Below are 25033 nucleotides of genomic sequence, written 5' to 3'. Positions count from 1 at the left end.
TGGCACTCAGTGCTGTCTGGGGCCCTTTCCACCTCCATGCCCGGGTGCACAGCTGGCTCTCTGGCACCCCATTCTGGGCAGGAGAGTCCATGAGAAAGCCAAGAAGCAAAGGCAAGGCCGCAGCTGGAACTCAGCCTGAAGCGTGCAGTGTAGCTGCCGGGTCGCCGGGCAGCAGGCCACGGACGGAAGGCCTCTTCCTCTGTCTCTCAACTAAGTACCATCTTTCACACAACAGACTTTGGATTGTGAGCAGACACTTCACATTCCAGTTCCCAAGGCGCCCGAGGTGCCGACAACGAAGGCACCACACGAGCCTGCCATGAGGGTACCAACTTCAGCGATCACTGTAGTCCTGCCTCTGCATCCAGACCTGAGACATGCTCATCTAGAACGACTCGACTCACGCTACCCTGAGGTCGTACATTCTTTGCACTGGACAGTGCCACACTTCCCGGCGCGCAGAGCCCCATCCGCACCACGCCGCCTCTTACTTGAGCAGATCCATCAGGTGTCGCACAAAGTCGCCCTGGCCGAGCAGCAAGTAGCGCCGCACGGCCTGCATGTGGTCCAGCAGGCCGTACTTCCTGCTCAGCACATCCAGGAGGTGCTTGCTGGTCTCAAGGTAGGCGGTATCAATTCTCCCTTGGAATGCGGTCTCCAGCTCTGTGAACAGGTCTGCAGCTGGGAGGGGACACAGCACATACACACTGAGCCACTCTGACTATGAACAGTGGGCACCACAGACAGCACTGCCAACACACTCCAACCCGAGGGGTTCACGGCCACTGGACACGGAGCACACGTAGCTACTGCTTGTCTCCCCCGCTAAGTGAAGAAATCAGTAATAGGCAGCCTGTGCAGTCAGGCCTACGACTGGATCAAGGCCAGGACCTATCCTACATCACACCCTCCATCACACAGGCTGTGGGAGATCAGGGCTGGGACCTATCCTACAGCCACACCCTCCATCACACAGGCTGTGGGAGATCAGGAATAGGACCTACCCTACAGCCACATCCCCATCACACAGGCTATGGGAGATCAGGAATGGGACCTACCCTACAGCCGCACCCTCCATCACACAGGTTATGGGAGATCAGGAATGGGACCTACCCTACAGCCACACCCTCCATCACACAGGCTGTGGGAGATCAGGGCTGGAACCTATCCTACAGCCACATCCCCATCACACAGGCTGTGGGAGATCAGGAATAGGACCTACCCTACAGCCACATCCCCATCACACAGGCTATGGGAGATCAGGAATGGGACCTACCCTACAGCCACACCCTCCATCACACAGGCTGTGGGAGATCAGGGCTGGAACCTATCCTACAGCCATACCTCCATCACACAGGCTGTGGGAGATCAGGGCCGGGACCTATCCTACAGCCACACCCTCCATCACACAGGCTGTGGGAGATTAGGGCCAGGGCCTACACTACAGCCACACCCCCATCACACAGGCTGTGGGAGATCAGGAATGGGACCTACCCTACAGCCACACCGCCCATCACACAGGCTGTGGGAGATCAGGAATGGGACCTACCCTACAGCCACACCACCCATCACACAGGCTGTGGGAGATCGGGCCCAGGCACGCTAGGGAGCTTGCTCGGGCTGACCCGGGCCCTGTGCACGGAGCTCACGTAGGCGTCTCATTGCTGTAGCTCTACAGGGTTTACAACTGGCAGTGTCACTCCTCATCAATCTTCCCCCACATCTTTCCTTGAGCTGAGATTTCCATTCAAGAAAAGGGACTCAGTACTAGCCTCTGTTCCCCCAAGCAGGGACCAGGAGAGCAGAGAGCCTGTGACTGGCCCAGGTCACACGTGCCTCTGTTCCCCCAAGCAGGGACCAGGAGAGAAGAGAGCCTGTGACTGGCCCAGGTCACACGTGCCTCTGTTCCCCCAGGAAAGCACATGCGTAGCACTGCCGCCCTGCTGGGACGGTGAGTCACCGTCAGAAGGAACGCACCTTGTGATGAATCCATATTGTCTTTCCTGTAACCACCACAATGTCACACGCAAACTTAAATTTTGAATGACGCAGGATGACACCACAATATAAGAAACTGAGTAAGGTTAAAAGCTACAGACCTAGAACATCCACAAAATACCCCATGTTCCCAGAGAAAGTGCAGGGTGTGACACCCGGCACAGCCCCCGCCACGCAGGCAGACATGGGCCCAGAGCTTAGTGGACAAAAGAGGTTTTCGACACCTGCTACCTGCTGGAACGTGAGGCCCAACCACCCCCACGTCCTTTATCTTCTCATTTTGGTACACTGTCACACAACAACTGCTTAACTCAAATAAAACCCCTGTTTCACTCACTGCTACAAACTATGTAACTGTGTAGTGCGGTGACAGTCAGCACGTCCCCTGTGTAACTGTGCAGTGACAGTCAGCACGTCCCCTGTGTAACTGTGTAGTGCAGTGACAGTCAGCATGCCCCCCCATGTAACTGTGTAGTATGGTGACAGTCAGCATGTCCCCACCCCATCATACGCACCGTCCTGTGGGGACTCCACAGACTTGGTCACAGCTATCATCTTGGTTGTGGGGGTCTGGTCGTGGCACACTTGGTGTAGAAAGTTTATCGATTTTCCTATCAAGAGCACCTAAACAGGAAACATCCTATGATCACCTGTCCGTGAAATCCAGCATGCAGACATACAGTAGATCCGTGCCTGCAGATACTGGTTCCTCAGATTAGTGCATTAAAAACTGAATACCAACAGCATCCACAGACGGCAAGATACCAAGGCTTTTAATTAACACAGACTTTGTTCAAAAACACGCAATCCCACCCAGCAGTCACACCGCAGGACCACGGTCTCATATCCCACCTTCCTGGATTGATCCATCGTCATGAAGGAGGGAATCATTGATGCCCTCAAGGTGTACTTGTCATGCCACAGCCGATCTGTCTTCACAGCTGGATCTGAGGCTACAAAAAACTGAACACAGAAGAACATCACAACCTCAAAAGGCACTGCCTGGAGCAAGAAGTTCTCCAACAGTAACACTGAGTCTAACTTAGGCTAGACATGTAAACGGGTCTCCTGCCCCGTTCAGCCAAGTCAGAGGCTGTCTGGCCTCTGGCAGTACTCTCCAAGGTACATGTTCTCCTCTGGGCTTCAGCTACCCAGTGTAGACACACTGCCCTCTGCCTGCCGGGCACCTGGTCTAGGGGTGTCCTCCTCCACCTGGACCTCCCTGAATATTCAGCTGGTACCCATGCTCCTCTCTGCCTGCCCCAGGCAGCTCTCCTCGGCAAAGTCCCCACGTCAGGAGCCCTGCTCATCAAGAAGCTCCACTCAGTCACCCTCAGACAGACACAGAAGCACCCAGCACCACATGTGCACATGGTGCAGCAGATGGGACCTGTGCTCACCCCCTGCTGGTGCCCACCCAGAGCTGCCCACAGCACAGCAGCATTGTGTGGCATGCTGAATTGGTCCCAGATCCGAGGCCACTCTCACGTCTCAGGCTCAGGCTGTGATGCCAGAGCTCTCAAGTCTATATTCCTATGTCCAGAACTGCCAAGTCAGGAAACCATAAGCCTTCACAGCCAACCCCAGAGTCCCCAAGCAAACAGGGTGCTAACCAACACTCCCTGTGGCAATACTAGCAAAAAAAAAAAACAAAAAAAACAAAAAAACCATGACCATCTGAAGAAAGCCGAGATGGAAAAGGCTACCACTAAGGCACAGGCCTGACCAACTTGTTTAAAAATAAAACCTTTTACACTGCTTAACTGAAACAACAGGAGGATGTAAAGAATCCCTAACTTCTCTACAACACAAGTGTAACACTGGAACATGGGGACTTGAAGAAATACCAAAAGTAACAATTTCAAAAGGCTACTTTCATTTAAACCGTAGGATAAATTTTCAAGTATCATCCTTACATGAACACCTCTAATGCCTAAGAAAAGGGAATTGGAAAATGACTTACAATGACATTGTCACCAACAAACATGTTCTTAACCATTAGAGACCCTACCAGAGATGACATCACAAAAACCGTTCCTCTCGTCCTCTCCCCGCCAGGTTCCTCTCCCCCCCAGGTTCCTCTCCCCCCCCAGGTTCCTCTCCCCCCCCAGGTTCCCCTCCCCCCCAGGTTCCCCTCCCCCCCAGGTTCCCCTCCCCCACAGGTTCCTCTCCCCCCACAGGTTCCTCTCCCCCCCCAGGTTCCTCTCCCCCCCCCCAGGTTCCTCTCCCCCCCAGGTTCCTCTCTCCCCCAGGTTCCTCTCCCCCCCCAGGTTCCTCTCCCCCCCAGGTTCCTCTCTCCCCCAGGTTCCTCTCTCCCCCAGGTTCCTCTCTCCCCCAGGTTCCTCTCTCCCCCAGGTTCCTCTCCCCCACAGGTTCCTCTCCCCCACAGGTTCCTCTCCCCCACAGGTTCCTCTCTCCCCCAGGTTCCTCTCTCCCCCAGGTTCCTCTCCCCCACAGGTTCCTCTCCCCCCCAGGTTCCTCTCTCCCACAGGTTCCTCTCTCCCCCAGGTTCCTCTCTCCCCCAGGTTCCTCTCCCCCCCAGGTTCCTCTCCCCCACAGGTTCCTCTCCCCCACAGGTTCCTCTCCCCCACAGGTTCCTCTCCCCCACAGGTTCCTCTCCCCCAGGTTCCTCTCTCCCCCAGGTTCCTCTCTCCCCCAGGTTCCTCTCTCCCACAGGTTCCTCTCCCCCACAGGTTCCTCTCTCCCCAAGGTTCCTCTCTCCCCAAGGTTCCTCTCTCCCCAAGGTTCCTCTCTCCCCCCAGGTTCCTCTCCCCCCCAGGTTCCTCTCTCCCCAAGGTTCCTCTCTCCCCCCAGGTTCCTCTCCCCCCCAGGTTCCTCTCCCCCCCAGGTTCCTCTCCCCCCCAGGTTCCTCTCCCCCCCAGGTTCTCCTCTCCTCCAGTAGGGTCCTCCCACAGCAGGGTTCTCTCCCAGCAGGTTCCTCTCCCCCCCCAAGGTTCCTCTCCCCCCCAGGTTCTCCTCTCCTCCAGTAGGGTCCTCCCACAGCAGGGTTCTCTCCCAGCAGGTTCCTCTCCCCCCCCCCCAAGGTTCCTCTCCCCCCCAGGTTCTCCTCTCCTCCAGTAGGGTCCTCCCACAGCAGGGTTCTCTCCCAGCAGGTTCCTCTCTCCCCAGCAGGTGTACACCCATAAGCTACAACAGGAGCATGAAGGGATTGTGGAGATGATTTAAAGACAAATCAAAGTAAATGACACGAAGTAATATTACCTTCCTCAAGAAAAAATAATGTTTAAAATATTTTACATGCTGTGAGACAGACACACAGTAGCAGTCATCCACTCCTGTGAGAACGGAGGGAAATCCATCAAACGACTGACAAACTCTAACTTGTCCTCTACATTATGTGCAGGTGCTTAACCCACTTAGTCGGACACAGACATTCCATACAGGCACCAGTTACAAACCAGCTCCCTGCTCTGCGCCTGGGAGGCCAGCCCTAGAGTGGCCCCTTGTGCCCCCAGCGGGACCTGGATGGAGCTCCTGGCACTAGCCTTGACCTCCCCAGCAGTTGCAGCCATTTGAGAAATGACCAAAGCAGTAGATGAAATCTCCTTTGCTCTCTTAGTCTCTCAGTAACTCTGCCTGCCAGATAGAGGATTTCTGGCATTCACTCCAGAACACAGAATGCAGCCAGCTCTGAGAGAGACAGCAGGCCAAAGAGGCCATCACCACCCACAGGGGCAGAATTTAGACTGGCCTGAGGGCCCACGCTGAGCACCCCCGGGGAGGAGCCCCCACCTGGGACAACCACCTTGGGACCCTAGCCCTGAGGAACCGCCCTGGAGCCCGGGTGCGTCCACCCTGTAGCACCTGCTGGGCTGGCTCTCCCAGCCATTCAGTCTACAGACTAACTGCTGCGATAAACCATGCTTCTGTTACTCACCTACATGCACACCTAGTTTTTACACGTAACACACCAGTTTACCCTGGCAGAGAACAGTACGAGTTCTATCAGTATGAGCCATAGGAAAATTTAATTTCAATCACAAAACCCTGGACAATTCAGTCATCTTGGTAAGTTCTGCAAACAATGCTTTGTCCAGGGCTAAGCTGTGTGCAGTTACCGAACTAGCAAACACCACAGAGCAAACACAAAGGGCTCACCACACTTCAGAAGATAATTAATTCTGTGAAAAATATATAGTTATAGAGGGAAAAAAGCAAGGTCAGAATATAATTGCAATATGCTTTTATTATATTGATGCATTTCCCACTCAAGGTTCTTCAATTTCCACCATTATGTCAAACAGAGAGCTTGAGGGAAAAAAAAAAAAACCCTAATTGTACGTGATTTCTCATTAACTGTTGGACAGATGCCAAGGCCTCATCCTAAAACAGAAATGAAGAGGGTAATTTTCTTAGCGAGCAACTTAGTTTCTAAAAATCGAATCCATTAATATCGGCCACAAAAGATCCCGCCTTCGACTTGCCAATCACACTGAGAGATTTCTGGGAGAGGTCTCCTCCTCAGACACACCTGGAGAAGAGATGGGGCTGCCACCCTGGGCCATGCCAGCTGCCCACCTTGGGGCCTTGTGGCCTGCCCACCCCAGGGCCACATGGGCAGCCATCCCGGGGTCACGCAGGCTGCCACCCCAGGGCCATGTCGATTGCCACCCCAGAGGCCATGAGTGTTACCCACCCTGGGGGAGGGGGCGTGCTGGCTACCCACCCAGGGGACAAGCAGGCTGCCCACCTCAGGGCCGTGCAGGCGGCCTGGGCTGTGCGAGACAAAGGCTCATACGGGGCAAAGCTAAAACACATTTTAGGGAAGCAACAAAAATGCTAAAGCGCCAAGATACATCAAACAAATTACAACACACAGCTGGCCACTCTAACATACACGGGGACTCCAAGTCCATGATGTCAGAATGCACTTTAACATACACAGAACACACAGCAGACCACCTTAACATACCACAGGACCCCATGTCCAACACGGGGATCCTGTGTCCGTGACTGCAGGAGGGTGTGGGGACAGGGAAGCCAGAGACTCCAAGTGTGGGGCTGTGAGCTGCTGGTCCCCGGCTCTGCCAAACAGCAAAGGCTTTTCCACAGGTGTGTCTCAAATCTGGTAGCTGCTATGAGCACTGCGGTAAGCAATAATACCCATTGAACACAGAAATGAAACCACACATCTGACGCCAATCCAGATGCATTTTTAGAAGGAAGTTTTACAAATGGCATACGTAAAATTTACAGTGATAACATCACAACCTAGATCTGAACAAAGCTACCGAGACGCTAAGTGTAAGTGGAAGGAGGTAAAAAATACTCCTCGGGCCCGGCATGGTGGCCCAGTGGCTGAAGTCCTCGCCTTGAACACCCAGGATCCCATGCTGTTCCACTTCCCACTCAGCTGCCAGCTTGTGGCCTGAGAAAGCAGCTGAGGACGGCCCAAAGCCTTAGGACAGCCGCGTGGGAGACCCGGAAAAGGCTCCTGGCTCCTGGCTCCTGGCTGCGGATCAGCTCAGCTCCAGCCGTTGTGGCCGCTTGGGGAGTGAATCAACAGATGGAAGATCTTCCTCTCTGTCTTCTCCTCTCTATATATCTGACTTGCTAACAAAAACAAATAAATCTTAAAAAAAGAAAAAAGAAAAAGGAAAATAGCTGCTTTTAGCATGGGGGGTTAGAGAAAGTGCGCCTGTGACTGACCTTTAGAAAGACACAAGTTTTAGATAGCTTCAAAATGCCGTAATTCAAGCATTCACAGATTGGAAACAAGATCCTTCAAAGTTCTAAATTCACATTTCAAAACAAACTTGGCAAAAGGAACATAGGAAAATGACAACATTCCTTCTGACGCTGGCCCTGTAAACAGGAGTCAGGAGAGACCCGGCCACTGCTGCGCTGACGTGGCAACGGCCGAGGGGAAGCTGTGCCCCCCAAGCACAGCCGCAGCCGGGCAACAGACGCCAGCGCGGCCCAAAGAGAGAACGCAGCCAGCTCCGACAGCCGCACGGCTGGGCGTGGGCCACCTCAGCCAGTGACCCCTGGTGTGAGCACTGTTTTCTGTAAGTGTAAAATGGTGTGAACAAACATAAAGAGCTAAAAAACAATTAAGAGTAAAAGCACAATTACTTATACAAGAGATCCAAATATGTCTGCCTGGGCCCTGTGGCGTGGCCTAGCGGCTAAAGTCCTTGCCTTGAACGCTCCAGGATCCCATATGGGCGCCGGTTCTAATCCCAGCAGCCCCACTTCCTATCCAGCTCCCTGCTTGTGGCCTGAGAAAGCAGTCGAGGATGGCCCAAAGCCTTGGGACCCTGCACCTCTGTGGGAGACCTGGAGGAGGTTCCTGGCTCCTGGCTTCAGATTGGCGCAGCACTGGCTGTGTGGTCACTTGGGGAGTGAATCATCGGATGGAAGATCTTCCTCTCTGTCTCTCCTCCTCTCTATATATTTGACTTTGTAATAAAAATAAATAAAAAATCTTTTAAAAAAATGTCTGCCTAAAATCATGATTCAGTTCTAAGGAAGAAAAGGCAAATCCATAAGAAAATGGACAAATGAGATGACCAGGCAAGCACAAGGAGAAACAGGGAGAGCTGGCCCAAACCCAGGGCCCGCACACTCCAGGTAACGCCGCAAACAGTGCATCCAATTAAGCACACCAAGGGCACAGCAATGAAAACCCAAAGGGGAAGAGGAGCAGGCGGGGTGGTCCTTCGGCGCAGTGCGTGCAGCTAACAAGGCTGGCTGGCCTGGGCCACCATGTGGACGACGGGAAAACACAGCTTCCCACCGGGGCTCCGGTTCCGACCTAACTTCCTAACTATGGTCTGAGAAAATGGCTCAAGTGCTTGGACCCATGGGAGACCCAGATGAGCTCCCGGCTTCAGCCCAGCCCAGTACTGGCCACGGAGGCCATCGGCAAAGTGAGCCAACAGTCTCTGTCCACCCCACTCCCTGGGACTGCAACTTTCAAAGTAAATAAATAAATCTAATAATAAGAACAATAATGAGGTATCTTGGCAAGGGGACCCACAATTAAAGTCAAATACAAACGCCTCTGCACTTCATCCACTCAGCCTGACAGGGAAGACGGTGAGTCAAGGGACGTCCATCACCGGAGGTCACAAGTGGAACTGTCCCACTGTGCCACTCTGTCAGTACTCATCAAAACATCTTAAATTTCGGAGCATTTTAGGATTTTGATTTTCAGATCAGACACATTTAAGATGTGCAGGGTAAACTGGAGTTCCAAAAGCTGAACTAAAAGAATATTCATCCCTCAATACACAATTCCACTTGCCAAGACTGTGTGTGTGTGTAGGAACACAACAGTACACACATTTCAATATCTGTGAGTCAAATCCTATGAACACTAACACCTCTGTTCAGCTTGGAGCTGCTAGCCAAAACTGGCCCACCCTGCAGTGGGAGAAAAAGACTGCCCAGAATGAACTGCACTGCTGTCAGAGCCGGCTGCGACGCAGGGGGCGAGCCGAGCACCCGCACCAACGCGCCCACCCTGGAAAGGCACACACAACTTCATGCACACCCACAGCACAGCCCCTGTCCACACACACATGCACATGCACACCCACAGCACAGCCCCTGTCCACACACACACACACATGCACACCCACAGCACAGCCCCTGTCCACACACACGTGCACACCCACAGCACAGCCCGTCCACATACACGTGCACACCCACAGCACAGCCCCTGTCCACACACACGTGCACACCCACAGCACAGCCCGTCCACACACACGTGCACATCCACAGCACAGCCCCTGTCCACACACGTGCACACCCACAGCACAGCCCCTGTCCACACACACACACGTGCACACCCACAGCACAGCCCCTGTCCACACACACACACACACGTGCACACCCACAGCACAGCCCCCATCCACACACACGTGCACAGCCCGTCCACACACACGTGCACACCCACAGCACAGCCCCTGTCCACACACACATGCACACCCACAGCACAGCCCCTGTCCACACACATACACACGTGCACACCCACAGCACAGCCCCTGTCCACACACACACACGTGCACACCCACAGCACAGCCCCTGTCCACACACATACACACGTGCACACCCACAACATGCCCCTGTTGCTGACACACACAACTGCACTGCACACACGGGCTCAGCCTGGCTGCCTGGCATCCAGTGGTAACTCCCACCAGCACAGTCGAGCGAGTGTGCCAGTGCACTTCCGTCAGTGTCACCTGCAGCGCACCTCCTCACGAGTGCCAGGCCCCTCTTCCCTGACCCCAGGGCCCCCAGCACACGTCACTCATGCCTTCCTATCCTTCAGTCTTTGTAATGGGACTGAGGCAGCCGGAGACTGGCCACCTTTTTCCTACACTGGGCAGATGTTGGGAGCACTGCACGTGTGCCCTGCCCTAAGATGATGCCTGGACCCTACTTCCTCTTGGAGACAGGTTTCAGGAAGTGCCCTGTGATTGGCCCTTTACTGCTTGCCTCAGGCGTGTAAGCTGATTGGAGGATTGAGAGATAGCCAGGGGCCTTGGGGGAGGGGTGAGGAGGTTCTCTGTGTAACGGAAATAACGGACTTAACTGACTTAACTGAAGGCTTCTGGGTAACGGATTTAACGGATAGGAGGGATATATAAGCCAGGGGCTTCTGCCCCAAAGAGGGAACTGAAGGTTGGAATAAAAGTGCCTCTGAAATGCTCTCCAGTATCGGGTGATTTCTTCCGCGGGACGGGAGACACAGATAGGCAGATTCTGCTTTTAGGAGAACTCTGAACATTTCAGTAGGCACATTACCTAGACCCAAAGAACTCATTCCATTCATAGTTGGCACACAGCTAAACAAACTGAATTTATAAAGTAACCACACAATGCAAAACATGTCAAATTCTGTGCCATGAAGCCAACCAGGCTGGGGCCACTGCAGTGGCAGCACAGACTAATCCTCCGCCTGCAAGTGCCACATCCCATATGGACACCAGTTTCCTATAACAGCCGCTTCATTTATGGAGTGAACAGTGGACTGGACACCTCTGTCTCTCCTCTGTAAAAACTGCCCTTTCAAATAAAAAAATAAATCTTTAAAAAAGACAGAGGAGAGGAGGCCAGGGAAGAGAGGGGCGGGCAGGGGAGAAAGAGAACAGGGCTAGCACTCAGGAGACGGAGTCCCCACTCAGCAACTTCCTAACAGACAAGAGGCTGACCTGGCCTCTTGGACCTCCACTGTTCAAACTAGGTCACAATGCTCCACTGCTCCAATACAGCTCTGAAAACTGGCCTGCACAACGGTGCAAAATGTACACGGCACTCCGAGGACGCACGCAGCATCCCTGCCGGGGCAGAAGGAGCAGACAGCCCAGCGAGCTGTGCGCGCGGCCCAGCTCACCTCCTGGTATGCGTCCTCCAGCTCGCCGTCATAGATCCAGCGGTACAGGAAGCTGAGCACGGGGTACGACACAAGGCTGAGGATGTGCTGCACCACGGACCGTGTGTACGGGTCCCCCGTCTTCGTGTAGGCGTGGACAGCAGAGGCCAGTTCACCTCCTTTCCTTCCTGGGGGATGAGGGTAAAACAAAACATAATTTATATGGAGCCAAAACCAATCACTGAACACCTTCCCAGGACAGCACAGCGTCGAATATAGAGCATTTGTGTTCACAAGACACCCAGCACTTTCAGACGAGAGCAGCTGGGGTGCAACAAAGCAAGAGGATCCAGAAAGGCCACTTGGCCCTGCAGAGAACCTGGATCAGCCGGGCCTCCCTCACACCGAGCAGAACCTGGGTCAGCAGGGCCTCCCTCACACCGAGCAGAACCTGGGATCAGCTGGGCCTCCCTCACACCGAGCAGAACCTGGGATCAGCCGGGCCTCCCTCACACCGAGCAGAACCTGGATCAGCCGGGCCTCCCTCACACCGAGCAGAACCTGGGATCAGCCGGGCCTCCCTCACACCGAGCAGAACCTGGATCAGACGGGCCTCCCTCACACCGAGCAGAACCTGGGATCAGCCGGGCCTCCCTCACACCGAGCAGAACCTGGATCAGCCGGGCCTCCCTCACACCGAGCAGAACCTGGGATCAGCCGGGCCTCCCTCACACCGAGCAGAACCTGGGTCAGCCGGGCCTCCCTCACACCGAGCAGAACCTGGATCAGCCGGGCCTCCCTCACACCGAGCAGAACCTGGATCAGCCGGGCCTCCCTCACACCGAGCAGAACCTGGGATCAGCCGGGCCTCCCTCACACCGAGCAGAACCTGGATCAGCCGGGCCTCCCTCACACCGAGCAGAACCTGGATCAGCCGGGCCTCCCTCACACCGAGCAGAACCTGGATCAGCCGGGCCTCCCTCACACCGAGCAGAACCTGGATCAGCCGGGCCTCCCTCACACCGAGCAGAACCTGGGTCAGCAGGGCCTCCCTCACACCGAGCAGAACCTGGGATCAGCCGGGCCTCCCTCACACCGAGCAGAACCTGGGATCAGCCGGGCCTCCCTCACACCGAGCAGAACCTGGATCAGCCGGGCCTCCCTCACACCGAGCAGAACCTGGATCAGCCGGGCCTCCCTCACACCGAGCAGAACCTGGGATCAGCCGGGCCTCCCTCACACCGAGCAGAACCTGGGATCAGCCGGGCCTCCCTCACACCGAGCAGAACCTGGATCAGCCGGGCCTCCCTCACACCGAGCAGAACCTGGATCAGCCGGGCCTCCCTCACACCGAGCAGAACCTGGATCAGCCGGGCCTCCCTCACACCGAGCAGAACCTGGATCAGCCGGGCCTCCCTCACACCGAGCAGAACCTGGGATCAGCCGGGCCTCCCTCACACCGAGCAGAACCTGGATCAGCAGGGCCTCCCTCACACCGAGCAGAACCTGGGTCAGCAGGGCCTCCCTCACACCGAGCAGAACCTGGGATCAGCCGGGTCCCTCCCTCACACCGAGAAAGGTCCAGGATCAGCCGGGTCCCTCCCTCACACCGAGAAAGGTCCAGGATCAGCTGGGTCATCCCTCACATTGAACAAAGTCCTCAGAGCAAACGCACTGGCCGCTCAGTTCGCACTGTCTGCTCCTCTCACACACGAGGAGGCCCATCTGAGCCACTCTTTATGTAGCGATTCACAGATAAAAGCCAAGCTGTGCACTTGCTGTGCTAGAGTGCGTTAGTCTGCAGTCCCACGCTTCACAAACCACCACCAGCTGGGACGTGCCCCTCTCAGGCCGTCCCTGCTGTCCTGAAGAGCGGCGACTCTGGCAACCTAGGCCCCGAGCCCAGCTAGCACAAGGAAACTGTTCAGACACAACGAAAGCCAAAGCACGCAGGCCAGCCTCACCTCCACCAGCCTCACCTCCACGCACATCCAGCAGGCACACGCAGGCCAGCCACACCTCCACCAGCCTCACCTCCACGCACATCCAGCAGGCACACGCAGGCCAGCCTCACCTCCACGCACATCCGGCAGGCACACGCAGGCCAGCCACACCTCCACGCACATCCGGCAGGCACACGCAGGCCAGCCTCACCTCCACGCACATCCAGCAGGCACACGCGAGCAGGCACACGGACCGCGCCTCAGAGATGGAAGCAGAAGGCAAGATGCCAGGAAGGCCACCTGCCTGGAGGCGAAGGAAGCCTAACACCAACCCGAACCTTCCCACCCAGGGGGTCACCCGCCCCGTCAGCACAGGTGACACCCCGCAGGGCACACCCGGCCCCTCAGCTAAGCAAGGCGCTTGCACGGCAGCCAGACACACAGAAGCCCGCAGCAGGACCTTGGCAGTGATCCACGAGGGCGGCGAGCGTCTTCAGCCGGATTCTGGGCTCGTACGTCCACACCAGGAGGCGCCGCAGGGTGAGGCTGCTCTCGTGGCCCGCGTTCACACCCTGATCATCCTCGACCTGCAGCTGCAGGACAGCACAGGTGTCAGAAAGGTGGCTGCATCGGGCCGGTGTCCCCACCCACACCGGGCACCCAGGCAGCGGCCACTCCCACAGAACTGCACGCAGGCCCCGCCAAGAAGCCGGGCTACCTGCACTGCAGGACGCTGCAGCACTCAGCCAACGGCTCAGCGTCCTGCAGTCAGTCAGCAACCAGCTCCTGGACACAAGCCACTGTTCCCGACACTCACACCTCACACAAACAGGGAGCACACTCCATCTCTGTCCATCGCCGCGTGAAGCAACAGCTGGACCAGCCCAGGGTGGCCAGCACTCACCTGTGAGTGCAGCACGGACAGCAGGCGGTAGTACTCCCTCAGCTCCTGGTGCAGGGCAGCACAGAAGCTCTGCGGGGGACAGAGGGCAGTGAGGCCACCGGGCAGAGCCTCCACCCTGCTTGCCCAGCACTCGGCAGCCCAGAGTTGCACCAACTCACAGCCTTCGCCCAAGCCAACCAACCGTGCACCAATGCTCGAATGCCTCAGCCAAGGCACTTCATCACTTGAGGACAAAGCACTGTGCCACACCCGCAGGCACAACCAGCGCACTGTGTCCTCACCTCCTCATACCTCCTGTCCCTGTGTGTCCTCATCTCCTCTCGCCTCCTGTCATGTGTGTCCTCACCTCCTCACACCTCCTGTCATGTGTGTCCTCACCTCCTCTCACCTCCTGTCATGTGTGTCCTCACCTCCTCTCACCTCCTGTCCCTGTGTGTCCTCACCTCTTCATACCTCCTGTCACTGTGTGTCCTCATCTCCTCTCACCTCCTGTCACTGTGTGTCCTCACCTCCTCTCACCTCCTGTCCCTGTGTGTCCTCATCTCCTCTCACCTCCTGTCACTGTGTGTCCTCACCTCCTCTCACACCTCCTGTCCCTGTGTGTCCTCACCTCCTCTCACCTCCTGTCATGTGTGTCCTCACCTCCTCTCACCTCCAGTCCCTGTGTGTCCTCACCTCCTCTCACCTCCTGTCCCTGTGTCCTCACCTCCTCTCACCTCCTGTCACTGTGTGTCCTCACCTCACCTCACCTCATCTCCTGTCACTGTGTGTCCTCACCTCACCTCACCTCATCTCCTGTCATGTGTGTCCTCACCTCACCTCACCTCCTGCCATGTGTGTCCTCACCTCCTCTCACCTCCAGTCCCTGTATGTCCTCACCTCCTCTCACCTGTCATGTGTGTCCTCACCTCCTCACACCTCCTGTCATGTGTGTCCTCACCTCCTCTCACCTCCTGTCCCTGTGTGTCCTCATCTCCTCTCACCTCCTGTCACTGTGTGTCCTCACCTCTTCATACCTCCTGTCCCTGTGTGTCCTCATCTCCTCTCACCTCCTGTCATGTGTGTCCTCACCTCCTCTCACACCTCCTGTCCCTGTGTGTCCTCACCTCCTCTCACCTCCTGTCACGGTGTGTCCTCACCTCCTCTCACCTCCAGTCCCTGTGTGTCCTCACCTCCTCTCACCTCCTGTCCCTGTGTCCTCACCTCCTCTCGCCTCCTGTCCCTGTGTGTCCTCACCTCCTCTCACCTCCTGTCACTGTGTCCTCACCTCACCTCACCTCATCTCCTGTCACTGTGTGTCCTCACCTCACCTCACCTCATCTCCTGTCCCTGTGTGTCCTCACCTCCTCTCACCTCCTGTCCCTGTGTGTCCTCATCTCCTCTCACCTCCAGTCCCTGTGTGTCCTCACCTCCTCTCACCTGTCATGTGTGTCCTCACCTCCTCACACCTCCTGTCATGTGTGTCCTCACCGCCTCTCACTTCCTGTCACTGTGTCCTCACCTCCTCTCACCTCCAGTCCCTGTGTGTCCTCACCTCCTCTCACCTCCTGTCATGTGTGTCCTCATTTCCTCTCATAACCAGTCCTGTCATGTGTGTCCTCACCTCCTCTCACACCTCCTGTCATGTGTGTCCTCACCTCCTCACACCTCCTGTCCCTGTGTCCTCACCTCCTCTCACCTCCTGTCCCTGTGTGTCCTCACCTCCTCACACCTCCTGTCATGTGTGTCCTCACCTCCTCTCACCTCCTGTCACTGTGTGTCCTCACCTCCTCACACCTCCTGTCATGTGTGTCCTCACCTCCTCACACCTCCTGTCCCTGTGTGTCCTCACCTCCTCACACCTCCTGTCCCTGTGTGTCCTCACCTCCTCTCACCTCCTGTCCCTGTGTGTCCTCACCTCCTCTCACCTCCTGTCACGGTGTGTCCTCACCTCCTCTCACCTCCTGTCACTGTGTGTCCTCACCTCCTCTCACACCTCCTGTCACTTTGTGTCCTCACCTCCTCTCACACCTCCTGTCACTGTGTGTCCTCACCTCTTCTCACCTCCAGTCCCTGTGTGTCCTCACCTCCTCTCACCTCCTGTCACGGTGTGTCCTCACCTCTTCTCACCTCCAGTCCCTGTGTGTCCTCACCTCCTCTCACCTCCTGTCCCTGTGTGTCCTCACCTCCTCTCACCTCCTGTCCCTGTGTGTCCTCACCTCCTCTCACCTCCTGTCCCTGTGTGTCCTCACCTCCTCTCACCTCCTGTCCCTGTGTGTCCTCACCTCCTCTCACCTCCTGTCACGGTGTGTCCTCACCTCCTCTCACCTCCTGTCATGTGTGTCCTGATTCATCTCACAGCTCCTGCTCACCTGAGGTTCCACTCTTTATTCTTGCACTTCCCCATCTCTGGCTGCATGTAATGGGATCTGCCAACACCCTCTATGGCACCTGTATCTCAGAGTGACCACAGCTGCTTTGTTTAAAGGTCCTCTCAGTCAGTCAGGGTGAGATGTCCGGTGCCCCAGCCCTCCCGTGTCCAGGGGCAGAGCACGCACCTGACCCACAAGCCCAAAGGAGCGGTCCAGGCTCCTTTGATCTGTGTATTTTCTGATTTTGTTGTGTAGCCATCCCAGCTCAGCCAGTCGCACTGCAGTGTCCCTCAACGATTTATTTAGGTTTGCCTAGAAGTAAACACATTCAGAGTTATAAATTAAATACCAATACCACAATTTTAATTATTTTTCCCAAGTGGTGGTACTTTTAACCACAGAATTCTTAGCTTCAATTCTTGGATGTTACTAGTCAGGAACACAGAATCAGAAGAGTATGCACCAAAGTGGGCATCTGCTTCGTGGTCTCAATGCTGGATGATTCCTTCAATTCCTGGCCCAACTCCCAGCCCCAGCCACCAGTTCTAGCTCCCAGCTCCCGGCGCAAGCTCTCAGCTTTAGCTCCTGGCCCCACTCCCAGCCCCAGCTCCCAGCTCTCACTCAGGGCTACAGCTCCCAGCACCAATTCATAGCTCCATCTTCTGGGCCCAGCTCATGGCTCTAGCTCCTGGCCTCAGCTCCTGGCTTTAGTTCTGAGCCCCAGCTCCCAGTTTTAGTCCTGCGCCCCAGCTCCTGGCCCTAGCCCCCAGCCTCAGATCATGGCCCTAGCCCCCAGCCCCAGCTCCTGGCCCTAGTCCCCAGCCTCAGATCATGGCCCTAGCCCCCAGCCCCAGCTCCTGGCCCTAGTCCCCAGCCCCAGCTCCTGGCCCTAGCCCCCAGCCTCAGATCATGGCCCTAGCCCCCAGCCCCAGCTCCTGGCCCTAGCCCCCAGCCTCAGATCATGGCCCTAGCCCCCAGCCTCAGATCATGGCCCTAGCCCCCAGCCCCAGCTCCTGGCCCTAGCCCCCAGCCTCAGATCATGGCCCCAGATCCTGGAGTGAAACACCAAGTGGGCCTCATGGGAACAAGGGGAGCATCCGAGGCCCCTGAGCTGCAGCTGCCTCAGGCACCTCAGGCCTCACTACTGCAGACCCCAGCCCAAGTTCCACGGGTCAGCCGCATCGTAAGCCCAAGAAAGGAGGCGAGCACCAACCACTCGGGGCCTAGAGTAAAGCTACCCTAACCACACCTGCTCAGAAACACATGAGCCAGCAGGGCCACCTGGATGGTTCGAACCCCAGTGCCACATGAGCCAGCAGGGCCACCTGGCTGGTTCGAACCCCAGTGCCACATGAGCCAGCAGGGCCACCTGGCTGGTTCGAACCCCAACACCACATGAGCCAGCAGGGCCACCTGGCTGGTTCGAACCCCAATGCCATGTTGTAAACTAATAGTAACTGGGCTTAATAGTCTTCACCTTTTTAACTAATTTTTTTTAACTAATTTTTTCAAGATTTTTTTTTTTATTAGAAAGTCAGATATACAAACAGGAGAGACAGAGAAAAATCTTCCGTTCGATGATTCACTCCCCAAGTGGCCACAATGGTTGAAGTTGAACCGATCTGAAGTCAGGAGTCAGGAGCTTCTCCCGGGTCTTCCACACAGGTGCAGCGTCCCAAAGCTCTGAGCCAACCCCGACTGCTTTCCCAGGCCACAAGCAGGGAGCTGGATGGGAAGTGGGGCCTCCAGGACACGAACCAGTATCCATATGGAATCCCGGCACATGCAAGGCAAGGACTTTAGCCACTAGGCTACCACAGCAGGCCGCTTTTTTAAACTATTTTAAACTAGATTTCCGTCACGTACCTTTCCTTCCACTTTGTAACAGTTCTCTGTGTTGCTCATTTTGATGTTCTTCCCATCTATGCCCTGGAAGACGTACAGAATATCTCTCACAAGGGCGGCCTCCGTGACTTCCACAGTCCCTGAAACGCCAAGAACAGTTACTGACAACCACGTTTTATGATAACATGAATCTCTTGCCTCAGATTCTGTTTCCCATGAGCTTTGGCTGAAAGACAGCAAGGACAGAAAGGACGTGCACGTCTCACAGAGGCCTGCACGAGTCTTTAGGAAGGCGAGGTTGGACGTGAGAACCCGACACAGGCAGGTCCCCAAAAGGACACAGGAAACACTGATAGCAAAGTCCCTGGGTGAATGCTCTTGACTGCCAATTAGACCACGCTCCGTCCAGGTGCTGTCCAGGCCTGCAGCCTGAGCCGGAAGACGAGTACCCGCCCGCCTGAGGCCTTCTTGGGCTCTCCGTGCTGTGGGAACCCACTCACAGCTCTTCCTGCACACACCACCGGCCCTGTGGCAGCTGACAGGCACTATCCTGCCCCACTCCACCTGCACATGTCCACACGTTCAAGACATGTCCTGGAGCAGCAACACACAACAGCACTTGGGGAACACATCAGCCCAAGCGCTGGGACACTGCTATGGCCCCAGCCCGTGAGGGTCAGTCCCTAGCCCGTAAGGGCCAGCCCTTAACCTGTGAGGGTCAGTCCCTAGCCCATGAGTCAGCCCCAGTCCATGAGGGTCAGTCCCTGGCCCATGAGGGTCAGCCCCTAGCTGGTGGGGGTCAGCCCCAGCCCATGAGAGTCAGCCCCAGCCTATGGAGGTCAGCCCCTAACCCGTGGGGGTCAGCCCCTAGCCCGCGGGGTCGGTCTCCCACCGCTCTTTCTTCCCCTGAATTTTCTCTCCCATTTCTTTTGGATTAATCACATAAACCTTAAGCCCATTTTATCACTTCAACTGGCTCAGAAGAGCAGTTTCAAGGTGCTGGTTGGAAATTAAGGACAGTATCTGTAAGTTGACATGCCAGTCAAGCATACCACTGTCACACAGGGCACAGCCACAAGAAGGGTGTCCCTGCAATCCACAAGCACAGGGCCACTGCAGCCACCCTGAGGTCCGCAGCCCATGCACCAACAGCTGCACCCACTGCTTATCCCAGGAGCCTCGGGTCTCCCTCTGGACTGCCGGGGAGCTTCCTCCCTGCCCTGCAACTGTGCTAAGCACAGACAGTGTAAACAAGACACATGTAGCCCCTTCCTGGGTCTGGGTCTCGGTGGAGACAAGTGACTAGCTTTGTGCTGAGCGGCAACAGGGGGCCCAGGCAGGCAGGCAGCAGGAGTGTGGGCAGCAGGGTGACGGGGGCAAGGCCAGGCCGGTGGGGGCAGGGGCCGTGAATGGTGGGTGTTCCTCTCAAGAGAGCTCAGGGCCACAGACGAAGCAGCTGGCATCCAGACACGGAGGGCCCTGGCCTCACCGGGAGGTTCCCGTCAGATGTGAGACCTACGCCTCACACAAGGGAGGCCCAGATCCTCAATGTTCAACAGCAAAGCGAGACCAGCAGCACCCTCACTCACCGCTCCCGTCCCCGTCTCTGCGCGGCCTCGGCGTGCTGCGGGAAGCAGAGCTCGGGACGCCTCTGGAGGGAGGGGCCTGAGAAGACGGCTGGTTCGCCGTCAGAGTCCACGCGAGGCGCGAGCCCAGCTGCTGCCGAAGGCAGTCCCCTACTCCAGGGGCCGGCTGGGACTGTCTGCAAGCAGAAAGCAACCATTAGTCTCGAGCGGCCTGGGACACAGCAGCACCCCAGAGATGCTGTCACACCTACAGGCTCCTATTCCACGGCACTGCCCTGGAACCTCCCTACCCCACTTCCAAAGTGCCTACACCAGATGGTCAGCCTTAATCCACGTGTCCAGTGTGGGACGGAAACCTGCGAACCTGTCCAGTGCCTGTCCTCATGGTCTCTGCCCTTTCCAGTGCTCAAGACGAAGAGAAAATGCAGTGCGACTGTGCGGGACATAGATAAACGCACATTCAAGGCCGACAAAGCTTCTTACTGATTCAGGGCAAGCACTTCAGCTGTTCTGAAAACCCGGCAACATGGTGACAGCTGGTTCTCAACAGACACTGACAACTGTGATAAACTCCACTCCAGGGACCGCACCACGCAAAGCTGAGCTGCCGAGCGTCCGTGGCCATGCCATGCAGCTCTCTGGTCTGCACCGAGCCAGACAGGGAGCCCGAGCCCCGACCCACTCCTGCGGCAAGCGAGAAACCAAGGAAAAGCTGAAACCGCCTTGCTTAGCTCATCTTTATTCAGATTTAATTATCTAAAAGGCAGAGTGACAGGCAGGAGAGCGAAACCTTCCACCCAGTGGCTCATTCCGCAAACAGCAACAGCGAGGCCTGGGCCAGGCCAAAGCTGCAAGTCACAGCCCCACCTAGGTCTCCAATGCGGGCGGCAGGGGCCAAGCAGAAAGGGCACCTCCTGCTGCTGTCCCAGGCACGTGAGCAGGGAGCCGGGCAGCAAGCAGGAGCTGGGGCTCCAGTTCATACTCTGATGTGAGAAGCAGAGCTGAGGCGCCATGACAGCGCGAAAAAGACTGACAACAGTCATTGAAAGTATCTTTGAAAACATCTAAGTTTGAGTGAATGGTTCTAAGACTGCTTCAGTTCAAAGCTCGCTCTATAGTTCTGCTCTGTCATGACAAAGATGATTTCAAATTCTATGGAATAAGAAAGCCAGAATATGGGTTTCAGAATCCCTCTGAGAGGCACTGCTGCGAACAGACCACCAGCTCCCCTGGGAGCACAGCCCCTACTGGGAACCCAGTGGAGTACTGCCCACACTCCATCGCGCAAACGTGGAAAACAGCCTCTATTGGGCTGAATCCTTACTCTGCTTTGGGAAAAAATATTCACTTTATAATCACGTATTTCACGTCATTTCCAGGAAGAAACCACAGCACAGCCACAGGCACCTGCCTCTCGTGCAGCAGTGGTCACCAAACACGCCAGCGGCTGCGCCACTGTCACCATCGCTGTGAACTCCCGCAGCCCGCACCAGTGGGGAAAGCCACAGGCAGACAGCACCCTGCGCTCCCCCACCCATCCTCTCTCCACCACACTGCTCCGTCCTCTGTCCTGTCACAGTCCCCGGCCGCGGGGGCCTCCGTCAGTCCTCTCTGCATCATGTCCCTGACCACAGGGGCCCAGCTCTTGAGGACATCTGTCAGGGGTGTAGCAGCATTACCCCGGAAGGAGTGCGTGCGGCACTGGCGTGGGCGTGGCCGTGGGCGCAGGCCCGTTGAAGGTGAACACGCTGAGGCTGCTCACACCGCTGCTGCCCATGCTGCCCGCGCTCGGGGCTGACAGGGGGCCGCGGTCCTGGTAGCTCAGCGGCAGGGTCTGAGGCCTGGCGCAGTAGTAGGGCGTGGAATGGGCATCTCGGGGCAGTGCTTGGGCAAATAACGCAGCATAGTTGGAAACCTGGAAAGGAGCAGACACGCTCTGAGAGAACAGCAGGGGAATGGGGCTTCCCACGGCCAGCACACACACGCTCCTCCTGTAGGGAACCGGGCACGGATTTCACATAAACCGAGCCACGCGTTCACAGCTAGGCCTTTGTCTGAGATGGACCCGAACTGACAAGAGTTCTGGCCCACCTCAGGACCTTCTGAGTCAACAGGCTGAAGCAAGAAGCACAGAATCACCCCCACACCCCAGGAGCTTTACATAGTACACTCTTCCACAATGAACTCCCATAGCTACAAAACTGTACTGCGGGGAAAAAAGAAAGAGAACAAGTAAAAAATTCATAAAACACAAAAAGAACATTTCCAAAACCAACCACTTTTATTTAGTCTAATTCCTACTTAATCACATCAGACTTTAACACAACTCTGAGCAACAGCCTAGGGACTGCACCAGCAGAGTGCCCGTCGACACAAGCAAGCAGAGGATGGCACCCAGGGCCTGTCCCGAGGACACGGCGGCCTAGCAGAGGACGGCCACTGGCCCTTCACGACCATTTGGGCCTGAAGGTGCGCCTGGTTCAAGTCCAGGATGACTGTGCCAGAGGGCAGCGGCTGCACGGAGTGGTTACCTTGCCCGCCTGCTTGCGTGGGTCCTCACTAAGATTCAGCAAGAGGTAGAGTATAGACCACTTGTTTTTCAAAACACCCTGTTTAGAGGAAAAAAAAAACAAAACACACACAAGTTTGGTATTAAAAGAACCATTTTATGCAACAACCACTCCCTTAAATTGCACTTATACCAGGCTCCAATAGCCCGCCCCAAACAGCGCTGTCTCCCCGCGAATAACCCTCATATGTTCCCAAACACATTGATAATAAAGTAAGCGCCATTAGAAAATATACTTTATTTTTTTCTCTCATTTAGCAATGCCTCCTTCAGGTCCAGAACTACAGGGTGATGAAGGAAGAACTGTCACGTGCCAGAGTGACTGTGCTAAGTGTCGCACCGCCCTGAACGCAGGCTGGGCCTGGCAGCAGGCTCAGCATCATGGAGCCAACCCAGAGGTTTCCAAGTAGGAAATCCTGCATCGAACAGTTTCCCTGCAGGCTCCGTGGATCATGCTGTCCCAACTCACACCTGGAACGGCAAAGCTCAAGCAGTGTGGCCTAGAATCCACACAACCTTCCCCAGTGCTGCGTTGACACACACACACACTTGCAGTTACGCTAAACAAACGCTTCGTTCCCGGGGACTCCCCTCAAGAGCCAGCTTGTCAGCCCGAGGTGGACGTGGTTCTGGGGCACACGCCATCCTGCACGCTCACTCAGGTGCCTGCTGGGGCAACCAGCACAAAGAGCCCTTAGCCTCAGGCTGTCCCAGTCGAGCGGCACGTGCGACAGAACAGGAAAGGAACATGGACATGAGCCGAGCAAACGCGTCCATCTGGTAGGAGCCCGAACAGACCAAGGGGCTTGATGCTGCACCAAGAACAGCAGGCTGTAGCCAAGGGACAGGCAGCAGCGGGGAGACGGTCCACCCCGGCTGCAGGGCACTGAGGAAGACCGAGGCCCAGGAAGGATGTGAGGGACTGAAGTGCCCATGTGTCCAGTCATAGCCCTGGATCACTCCCTGCAGCGGGCTCAGCAAGCCGCCCCACAGGACAGCTACTAAGAGCCGAGGCCGACAGAGCGGGACCGACAGGGCCAGGTCCTCCACACTGCACCTCCTGCGACGGGCGCAGCATCTCCCCAGGATGTGAAACACAAGGCAAACCCTGAGGCTCTACGCCAGCCTCAAACCCAGGGTAGAACGTGCCACCAGACCAAACCAAGCAGACACAAGCGACAGCCACTAGAGGACAGTAAACAGCAGGTCCTGGTCTCTGCTGTCACTCACCCAGAGGACACAAGAGAAATGTGGGTTGCAGGGGCAGAGGGGAATGGGCACCAGGACTGTGGGACCGGGAGACCCAGTGACCAGGACTATGGGACCCGGAGACCCAGTGACAAGGACTGTGGGACCCGAGACCCAGTGACCAGGACCATGGGACCCAGAGACCCAGGGCAGGGGCAGAGGGGAATGGGCACCAGGACTGTGGGACCCGAGACCCAGTGACCAGGACCATGGGACCCGGAGACCCAGGGCAGGGGCAGAGGGGAATGGGACCAGGACTGTGGGACCCGAGACCCAGTGACCAGGACTGTGGGACCCGGAGACCCAGTGACAAGGACTGTGGGACCCGAGACCCAGTGACCAGGACCGTGGGACCCAGAGACCCAGTGACCAGGACCATGGGACCCAGAGACCCAGAGACCCAGTGACCAGGACCATGGGACCCAGAGACCCAGTGAACAGGACCATGGGACCCAGAGACCCAGGGCAGGGGCAGAGCGGAATGGGCACCAGGACTGTGGGACCCGAGACCCAGTGACCAGGACCATGGGACCCAGAGACCCAGTGACCAGGACCATGGGACCCAGAGACCCAGTGACCAGGACCATGGGACCCAGAGACCCAGGGCAGGGGCAGAGCGGAATGGGCACCAGGACTGTGGGACCCGGAGACCCAGTGGCAATTCCTCAGGAATTCAGGGATGCTAAGGCATACGGGGAGAGAGAGCTCACCTCCGCCACCAGGGACCCCACGGACACAGAGCTCACCTCCACAACCAGATACCCCACGGACACAGAGCTCACCTCCACAACCAGATACCCCACGGACACAGAGCTCACCTCCGCCACCAGGGACCCCACGGACACAGAGCTCACCTCCACCACCAGATACCCCACAGACACAGAGCTCACCTCCGCCACCAGGGACCCCACGGACACAGAGCTCACCTCTGCCACCAGGGACCCCACGGACACAGAGCTCACCTCCACAACCAGGGACCCCACGGACACAGAGCTCACCTCCACCACCAGATACCCCACAGACACAGAGCTCACCTCCGCCACCAGGGACCCCACGGACACAGAGCTCACCTCCACAACCAGATACCCCACGGACACAGAGCTCACCTCCGCCACCAGGAACCCGGACCCCACGGACACAGAGCTCACCTCCGCCACCAGGGACCCCACGGACACAGAGCTCACCTCCACCACCAGGGACCCCACGGACACAGAGCTCACCTCCACAACCAGATACCCCACGG

General features: G+C 56.6%; 1 protein-coding gene across 1 annotated transcript in view; it reads right to left on the bottom strand.

Annotated features, from left to right (window-relative positions):
* The window catches only part of TUBGCP3 (tubulin gamma complex component 3), a 47640-nt gene that overhangs the window by 11352 nt on the left and 11255 nt on the right, over positions 1-25033 (bottom strand). The window contains exons 4-14 of the mRNA XM_058670837.1: positions 22505-22582; positions 21653-21888; positions 19977-20149; positions 18409-18527; positions 16729-16854; positions 14192-14260; positions 13748-13880; positions 11366-11532; positions 2851-2961; positions 2514-2622; positions 492-681 (exon numbers count right to left, since the gene is read on the bottom strand). Of these exons, the coding sequence (XP_058526820.1) occupies positions 492-681; positions 2514-2622; positions 2851-2961; positions 11366-11532; positions 13748-13880; positions 14192-14260; positions 16729-16854; positions 18409-18527; positions 19977-20149; positions 21653-21888; positions 22505-22582 (1511 nt within the window). The remainder of the gene's footprint in view (positions 1-491; positions 682-2513; positions 2623-2850; positions 2962-11365; positions 11533-13747; positions 13881-14191; positions 14261-16728; positions 16855-18408; positions 18528-19976; positions 20150-21652; positions 21889-22504; positions 22583-25033) is intronic.

The sequence above is a fragment of the Ochotona princeps genome, chromosome 12 (genome assembly GCF_030435755.1).
Source record: "Ochotona princeps isolate mOchPri1 chromosome 12, mOchPri1.hap1, whole genome shotgun sequence".
In the NCBI taxonomy this organism is placed as follows: domain Eukaryota; kingdom Metazoa; phylum Chordata; class Mammalia; order Lagomorpha; family Ochotonidae; genus Ochotona; species Ochotona princeps.
Note: the sequence above shows the minus strand (reverse complement) of the source record. Positions and strands in the feature narration are given on the sequence as shown.